This window comes from Drosophila subpulchrella, chromosome 3R (genome assembly GCF_014743375.2).
Source record: "Drosophila subpulchrella strain 33 F10 #4 breed RU33 chromosome 3R, RU_Dsub_v1.1 Primary Assembly, whole genome shotgun sequence".
In the NCBI taxonomy this organism is placed as follows: Eukaryota; Metazoa; Arthropoda; class Insecta; order Diptera; family Drosophilidae; genus Drosophila; species Drosophila subpulchrella.
In genome coordinates, this window is record NC_050609.1 from 10,566,927 (window position 1) to 10,576,315 (window position 9,389).

The following is a 9,389-nucleotide window of genomic DNA, read 5'->3' on the forward strand; positions in this document are numbered from 1 at the left end:
GCCCTGCATTATCCTTTCCGCCACCGCCGCCATCGAACAGGCCGCAATGTGTGACAGTATCTTTGCATGTCTTACTGACATTTAACATTTGCGTTTCGTGTTTCATACTCGGTTCGCGGTGAGTCCTGTTTGCAGTTGCAAAATACTCCATAGATAGTCTCCTATTTTTTCGGATGTGGTCCTGGCAAATAGACAATCAGCGCGACGGGTGGGCCAAATTGAAGCAACAACAGCAATGGGTGCAGTGTCTCGTTGTCATACAAGTTTTAGATTGCGTGCACATGTCCCTGGCAACCCATCCGGATAGCAAATTGAAATTTTTTCCACCGATCGCAAAACAAAACAGCTCAATAAAAAGTGTCAAATTGGGCAGTCTGCCCCCTCTTTCCCCTGTCCCTCCCCTCCCAGGGCGGGCAGGGTTAGTCCTTCAATGGCAGTCAAACTTTAGCAATTGGCACTTGGCCCCTCGAATGGCCTCAATGGGCATTGAACAAAGCAAATCCATCAATCAATCCAAAGTGTGTGGCAATCTTTTAACTACTCATTTATGCGCTTTAAGTGCTCTCGAGTCGGGGCTTTTTATCGGCCGGCCTGCAGCAGGGTGTTGCGATTAATTGGCCCCCGATTATACGGCCTGTGTTTCGCTTGTCGACGCTGCCTGCAGTTGCAATAAATTCTACAGTTTTGCACTGCGAGTGGCAGTGGGTTAATGGTGTAATGGCTAGCTTGAGGTCCCTGCAGTCCATTAAAAATTATTATATAGATTATGATACAATGGGATAGAATCAGTTGCAATAGTAAGAATAAGTAAATGATTGATATCCATTTTTAAAAACTATATCTCAATTTTGACAAGGCTTAAGGCAGATGATTTATTTAAATCATTATAAATATTAAATCTGTAAATAAGTGCCTCATGAATGGGAAAGTTTAGATATATTTAAGAAGTACAATTTCATTAAGTATTGTTTTTTGTTACGTATAGAAAGCTTTTGGTTATAATTGTTTAAGTTGCAATCCAATAAAAACGATTTAAAAGATTAGGGCTGATGGTTTTCCACACCATTACTTAGAACCGTGTCTCATTATAAGAAATACCAATTATTGGTTTTTATTTTGAAAATAGTACGTCCTACTTTTGGCATGATAAAGGCCATTGATTTAAATAATAACTAATTATAACATTAAAACGGTAAAGTCCATAAATAACCACCTTATGATTGGGTTATGTTAGACATTTATTTTACCAATATGTGGTTTTATTTGCTTTAAATTATATTAGGATACATTACGAGGACAAATCTAATAAATCAAGCAATGATGATGAATACGATTTAATAGGTTTTCCAATTGATTTAGACGCTATCAAAATGTGTTGTTATTTATTCGTGGTTATAAATGGGGGTACAAACTTTGAAAATGATTATGGAGATGCCTTAAACTAAGAGCTGTCGATACATTAAAAATCTACAAATTAAGCCCGGTTTACCACGCAGTAAGTGCAATCGTCAGCGGTGGAGTAAAGGCTCTCAGCCGTTTTCCATATGCATAATCCCCATAAAGAAAATAGGTGGAGGAGCTGCCTGCTGGGCTGTGCATCGAGCACAACAATAACTTTGGCAAATACGCCGCCCAGCGGGCAACTCCAGTCGGGCGTCCATTGTGCGAATGTGTTTGTTTGCTGGCCAATGGACCGACGTGACGTATACGTAATATTTCATTTCATTTGTACAACGCAACTGCACACTCGCACTGTGTGTGTGTTTGCTCACCGTTGGCCTGGCAATGAAGGACACACATACCCCCACAAAGGGAGATCCTCTGGATACTATATATAGTATACCATATATATGTGGAAGGATATGGAGGAGCGACTTCGGCGACGCGTACACGTGCCTACATCGTTTGCACAAAGGTTCAACACCGTTATTTATTTAATTGCATTCAATTTGCGGTTAATTGTTAAACAATGGCCAACAATGACTGCGTTCAGCCTTTGACTGAGTTCGTTTTGCATTATGGTGGGCCAAAAGGGGGCGGGCGGCTCGCAAGAGGGGGCGTGGCGGTTGCTTGGCCAGTTGGCCGAGTGTGTCGAGTGCGCTGAGAGTGTGTTTGTTATGCAAACAAGTACAAGTGCGGTTTTAATTGAACTCAAGTGAGGCTGAGCGCTGAATGGCCGCTTGATTTTTACATGAATGCGGGCAAGTGTGAAGCCAAGTGCAGAGCGGAGAAAGTGGGGTGAAGAGTTGGCCGGGGAGGATCCAACCTAATGAGCGGGCCTCGAATATTTGCACAAATAAAATGTAATTAGCTTTTAAGCCAGTCCAGTGCAGTCCAGTCCATGGCTGGGCCATAAAACACAGCAATTTGTTTGCTCTAGGCCCAACACATGCATATCTATAACGGATTTTATGGCTCGGCGGCAGTGACAAATTATAGAGCAAATGGCCGTGGCAAAAACAAAAATAAATAACAATCAGTTTGCTGGGTTCATGGCCAGCCTGCTCGTAGAACGGCGAAAGTGCGCTTATTACCATTTACCGCATGGCAGCGAAATTAGCGGGCATAAACCTAAACCATTGTTATCGCTCTCCTGCCGCCGACCAGAAACATTTGCATTCGAATTGGAAATAGAGTAACTGCGGACTCCATTGGGCGCTAATCGGCCAAATGTGGGCGGGAGTGCCAGTTAGCATCCAATTAAAATGCGGCTAAAGTGCATCAATGTAAATACTGCAGATCGTTCGCTGCCACTGCAGAACCCGCTCCCGTGTGCACATTCAAAATTCAAACAAAAACTATAATCGCTTTGCCAGGGATTACAACACACAGGAACATGCTACGGATCCCGCTTTCGATTCCGATTCCGATTCAGATTCGTACTCCCATCCTCCTGGCTGGAACGGCATGCTTGCTGAGATTTTCGAAAGCCGACTGACCATCCAAATCCGTATCGATTCCCCGCCCCTCCTGCGGTCATGTGCAACATGCGAATTATTTTTACGTTTATCGCAAATTCAATTCAATTGCGATAATAATAAAATGTATTCGCAGCAATTTGTTTCGGCGTTTGCCAGCGAGAATTCTGCAATTTAGTGGCTGTCCGACAGCGAATTATAATCATGTGCCTGACTGGCCCGGCCTGGCTGAAATTGAAATTATATAATCACATACACCAGTGGCCTATCATAAATATGGCTGCCATTTTAATGGCCAACAAAGGGCTCATTCTCATGGGAATAGACAAAGACCAAGAAAGAAAGAGTCTAGCCTTGGGGTCCGAAACCACAAGCACCCCAAAAATAGGCCATTAAAGACACCTCCAAGGGTCCCGGGACACGTGTTCTCCTCTCTCAAAAAGACGGAACCTTGAAAGCAACCCACCTATTGTCATTAAAAAGACAAGGTGCCGGGTATTAAAAGAGATTATGGATTTGGAGCATTGCTAACCCCTTGATACTTTAATGCAACCATAAAATGTCCTTGAATTTCGTCTTACCTGAACATAAATTGAAAATGTAAGGACCAACTAAATATAACACTCATAAGAGGGGGTACATTTTATTTCAGATCATATATGACAAATAGGATATCCCTTAGTCTCTACCTTAATTTCTCTCCACCAACGTATCGTCTGTTTATCATTGTGTTTACCTTTGAGCATCTTTTGTTATGTTTTATGTCCGCCCGCTGGCTATTTGTGCGCAAAATGCATTTGGTACGATATGGCATACATATAAAATAAATTTAATAGATATGTATTTCTTCCAGCTTGGACCGAATCGGCAGTGCAAATATCGCTGCGATGTGGCAGTGTTTCGGATAGAGTTGCAGCAAAGTGGAATGCCGCCGCTAAAACAAACATCCGAGTCATCAGCCGGAAATGGGATACAAGCTGGGTCCTTGTCTGGCTTTCCCTCTGTGACCCCTGACCCCCGAACCCCCGATACCAACAGATTCGTTGTGGCAATAAATCCCCCAAGGAAGTGGGTGGCACAGAAATAAAAGAACTCATGAAGTGGCAAAGAGTTGCGATTGTGTAAACAAATATTTAAAGAAGACCAGGGGCGCAGTTCAAGGGGGCTGCCATTAAGTGAAAGTTTAGATATAACATTTTAAAAATACTGAAAAAACTCCATGGATTATTAACATCTTTAAAGGCGAAAACTTGAACTCCCTTTTTTCCTAATGCTGTGATGCCACGTAGCCAAGCAATGGCAACGAATGTTTATAGCACTAATTTTATTTGTTAAACTAACAAAAGTAGCAGCAACGACTGGGCAAATAAATGTGTCTCAGAAACGATTGAGCGCACAGAGACAGTCCTATAAACAGAGGGACATAAAACTCATACGACATGTGGGCCGGCAGGCACTTGGCGAATGCGTGAGCGTGGGAACATGGCACTTCATTCACGCCCCGGAAGTGCCCCCCTCTTTGGATGGCTCTAAAGCTGGAGAGCTGGATGGCTGAAGAACCAGGGAACTCCATCCGGACAGCAGTTCAACCGAAAGCCAAAGACAAAGAGCAGCTGAAACAGAATGCCCGGGCTACAGTTGCGCCTGCCGAACAATTTATACGACTATTTGAAGTCGTAGGACTGAGTAAACGCTGCCTAAGTGTGCGTAAATCTATGAGGACGCTCAGTCGTCAGCTTCCGCCTCCTCCGTCTCCTCCAGGACCTCGAACCCCGGGAACCTATCGAAGGATTTCGGCTGTCTTCATTGTCACCCGTCCACTGCTCGTTCGTCCTCCTAAGTGTTAACACATCGTTGCCATCGTCGCCCCGGCATCCCAATCCCCAGTTTGTTTTTATGTTGTAAAGCATTTTCATTTGTTTTTTGTCGCTTTCCTTACTCCACTCTCTCTCTCTGCGATTGAGATATTCCCTTCTGTTTGGCTGGAAATTGATAGTTTTAGCCAGATTATGATCTGTTTATTGTGCAAAGTGCTGTGAACCGGCGAGTGGGCGGCAATTAAGCCGCCTTTACGACAAATGTGAAATGTGTTTCTATAGATAGACGAGATGAAGGCGCCCAGTAGGCGTTGTCCTTCATTTTCGATCGACTGATAGAGTGCCGGCGACCTTAACTTAATTTACTCGAGGGCAGGCAGCCACCTCAACCAGCGTGAGCAACGAGAATTGAACTTATTTCCGGCGGAAGTATCAGCATTCGGCAATTTCCGGCCTGCTGTTGTCTTAGCTTTACTTTTTTTCTCTCCCCAGCTGGGAAAGTTTGCCCGGCAATAAATGTTAATACATATTAAGCGATTTCCCATCCAGTCGACGGGTGGTTGAAGTTCGCCACGTCCGAAGCGAATCAATTTTCCAAGTCCAAGTGTAATTAATGCCGCTGTGGACTCAAACTAGACTTGGAGTTTGGACAACTACTCAGCGCTTCTGTGGAACTGCCGAACGGCTCAATTGTCAGAGCGAGCACTTCCATTAGCCAGTGCCTTCATTACGGCCCGGCCATAATCATCATCATCAATAATCTGGCTTTGGAAACACATCACAAATTAATTTTGACAGCTCTTGGCAGCGATTAATATCAATTATTCAAATAGTTTGGAGCCAGCTGCTGGATTTCAAAGGAGTGCCCGCCCCCACATCGACAATGAGCCGCTTTATTAGGGCCCATCTCCAAAGTCACCAGCATGCCATGAGCTGCGCCGGCTTTTGTTGGCCACTGGTCATTTCAGCCCACTGAAAGGCAGTCGGGCGCTTTGTTTCCAATATTGAGCGATATCTGATGCTCTCGACGTGTTGGCCATGTTCCTATGACACCCAGTCAGGCAGGGGTATGGGATTCTTGGCTCTTGGAAAATGCTACTTTAAGTTACCGGTTTAATCCATTAGTTTCTGTTGGTTAGGCATCTTAAGGACCACAGATTAAATTGGCATTTTCAGAAAATTAAAGAAGAGTATTTGATTCTCAAATGATGTTTTCCTTTTGACTATAGACAAATAAATCAGTAGTACGATTGAATTATTTTCGAATTCCGTTGTCTTTTTTAGATTTCTATATTCAACCAAGTTTACTACCGTTTGTACATCCCAATTTTTTAAAGTACCGTCTTTATTAAGTATTAAACGATTTGATTGAATGTGCATGATTTTGTGAAAAATTTTTGGAATAAAACGCTTTCATATACATATCTAAAAGCCTGAACCTACATAAATCCAATAAAAAAGTGGTCAATTAAACACAAATTATTGAAAATCTATTTTTTAACCAGCACTAAAAATTCGAATAAAAAAAAAGGATTTCTATGTCATTTATTTTTGAAGCAAGTTTAATCTCAAACAGTTATCGGTCTTGTCAAAAAGAGAAAATAACGTAGCTCTCTATACCAATAGTTCTTATCAATTAAATCCACTTAAAGCGCATTTGACAAATCAGACAAATCGACATTATCATTGAAAATTCGTGTCGATTTTCGAGCGCGTTTCCTGCCCCGGTTATTTTCTATTATACTAAACTGGCAGTTTGGTTGGCCCATGGCAGCTCGAAATTATGCGTACGCATGTGTATAAAATACCGAATTGACTAATATTTATTTATACAATTTTGCGGCTCACAGAATGCAGATAATTCAATTCCTGTGTCAAATTTGCCAAAATAGGCGCGGGGCGACCAGCCCACCCCCGCTCACCTCAAATGCAATTCAATTTGGCGATAAACCAATTTAAAGCTAACCAAAAATGAAAGAAAAACTGTATGGAATTATGGGTGCGAGTGTATTTTTGATGCGGGTAGTGTGTGTCTGTTTATCTCCATGCCGCGGTGCTGGGGTCAGAGGTTATCGAGCGAGTGGGTCGCCGATTGCCGCGCTGCTCTTGAAAACTGGCAATGCTCTGTAGTCGAACAACAGTCGCAGTGCAAACAAGTCGGCGATGAAGCAGTTTCTGGTGGCTTTATTGGCCGCTCTGCTGGTAGCCGCCGTCCAGGCCGGAATTCTGGGCAGGATTTTTCACCGGGAGTCTACCTCCACAACCACCTCCACAACTACAACCACAGAGGAGCCCCGTCGACCCTTCTTCCTCAACAACAATATACCCGCGATTCAGGAGGGCTGTGAAGGGCAGTTCAAGTGCAAGAAGAAGCTTACCCAGGTCCCAGCTCCCAGGCCCTGTTTGAAGTACTGCCTCCACCGAGTGACCTGTCCCAATAACCAGACCACCACTGCCAAGCCCAACCAGTGCGTCGATCTGGATGAAGAGCAGGTCTTGGCCGCCTATGAGGCACCTACGGAGCCACCAGTCGCCGGAAAACCCGCCGTCAACACCATGATGGTGGCCATGATCGACTTTCCCTGCCAGCCGGGCTATCTGCCCGACCATCGTGGTCGCTGCCGGGAAATCTGGTAGTTGGGCGCCTCTCGTGACACGTGCCCAATGCATAATTATTAGGTATACCTGTGGAATTTTTTATAAACATGCATAGTCTGAATAATCACAATAAAACCCCAATGAACTGCTGAACTGCCCAAAGATCATCCCTGTCTTCGAGCACTGGAAAAAAGTTGATAAGTATGTGGTATAAACAACGCTAATCTAGTAGTCACAACAAATGGCTGAGTTTTGTGATGAATGACTGATTTCCTTATCAGTGAATTAAACATTTGAAGCATTTGGAATTACCCAATAAAAGTTTTGTGGGAAATAAATATTTTTAAGTGTTTAGATTGTTAAAACATTTGTGTGCCAATTTTTTGGTTCATCATCGAGAACCTGTTTTACTGTAACTCACAAACTGTATACGTTAATCAACTTTTGAGGCAAAAATATTTGTTTCTAATATAAACAATATTTCTATGAACTTTAATCTTTATGTTTTCAATTTATATCTTTTATTATTTATTGTGTTTTTTTCCGAAGGAAGTTGAAGATTAGAGAATTTTTATGGGTTTAGTTGAGAACATAAAGGAACTGAATATTTTTGTAGACCGAATCAAAAGAGCAAAACCATCCAACGTACAGGAAATATTATTATTAGAATATATTTTTCCGAGTGCATTTCCCCAGCGAGTGGTCGCTGTTCGGGAATAATATTTTCGCTGTCCCGACACGCCAAGTGTCAAACACACCTCCAGCGGCAGGACAACACTCGCAGGACTCAGACATGAGTGGCGGAATTAAGGACTGAACGAGTGAACAATCGCGAGTGGGGGGGGAGGGGTTACCTTCGGGTGGGCGGGGCACTGGGCGGAGTCGTGGCAGTCAACAATTTTGTCTAATTACAACACGAGGAACAAGAAGCCAGCGACAAGCCATAAAAAATATGCCATTTGCACGAAAATAACTGTGATGTGCTGTGACCTGTAGCCCCTGACATTGATAGCCTTCTGCCAGAAAGGTTCTGGGGGGGGGGGGGTGGATACCAGGGGAAGGACTTAGCCAAAAAGCTAAGCCACAGATACAGCTAACAAATGGCTTAATTCAGCGAGCAGCTTGCTGCGGAATGCCGAGCGATAAAAAGTACATGTATTAAAATTAACAAAACAAGAAGAGGCAGACAAGAAACGGCTTTCTGGCGGTTGGAGGAAGTGGAAGTGGATTTCTGGAGGGTTTGGGATCCGCCCTCCATCACGTGATTGACGCACATTTCGAGCCAGCGAATACAACTGCTAATTCGACGCACCCAACTAGTGGGCGGAGAAGGACTGGCATGGAAGTGGAAATTTTATGTGTCTTCGTCATGTTAATTGTTTTCCTTTGTTCGGCATTGTGGGTTGTTTCTGGTGCCGCCGCCTTGGCTTTGTTGTAAGCCATAATTTGCGCGCTTATAACTCAAAAGTTTCGCCGTCAAGCCAAACGCAACTAACTTTATTAACTGAAGGAGCGGGCGCCAGGTTTGACTTCATTTGGGCCCATTCTTTTTGTTTTCTTGATTTCCGTTTCCGACCACGTCGGACTTACAAGGAGGACGCAACTTTCTTTGGCTTGTTTTTATGGTAATCGGCGCATAACAAAAACCACAATACGCTTCAGCTCCAGCCCCTCTGCTCAGCCCACCTGTGTGTCTTTGGGAGTTGGGTGGCTCAGGAGGTGGGTGGTGGCATGGCATTTGGAAATTAAACTGCGCATAGTCCTTAAAATTTTATAACTTAATTTCTGTTGGTCTGGCATTTTTGTGAACTTTTTGATTTGATTTCGTTTGGCACTCGCACAACTCCTTTTTCGCCGTATCGGTTGGCTGTCTGTGGGTGGCTTATTGGGTGGTTTTCCTGGCTTCCTGGGTGGTTCGGGTGGCTTCAGGTGGTTTCTGCTGGCTTCAGGTGGGTTGGCTTCACGTGCCAGGCGTTCTTTTTCAGCCGGAATTCGGCATGCGAATTAGAATAATAAACTGCTGGAATTTATTTGGCGCAGGAAAATGCTTTGGCTG

General features: G+C 43.7%; 1 protein-coding gene across 1 annotated transcript; it reads left to right on the forward strand.

Annotated features, from left to right (window-relative positions):
* Positions 1–6,867: 6,867 nt before the first annotated feature.
* LOC119553118 lies at positions 6,868–7,500 on the forward strand. Its single transcript, XM_037863305.1, has one exon. The coding sequence runs from the start codon at positions 6,899–6,901 to the stop codon at positions 7,370–7,372; it is 474 nt and encodes a 157-aa protein (XP_037719233.1). The 5' UTR covers positions 6,868–6,898; the 3' UTR covers positions 7,373–7,500.
* The last annotated feature ends 1,889 nt before the right edge of the window (positions 7,501–9,389 follow it).

Coding starts and splice junctions, on each gene's coding strand:
- LOC119553118 (XM_037863305.1), top strand. CDS start 6,899: ATGAAGCAGTTTCTGGTGGCTTTATTGGCCGCTCTGCTGGTAGCCGCC.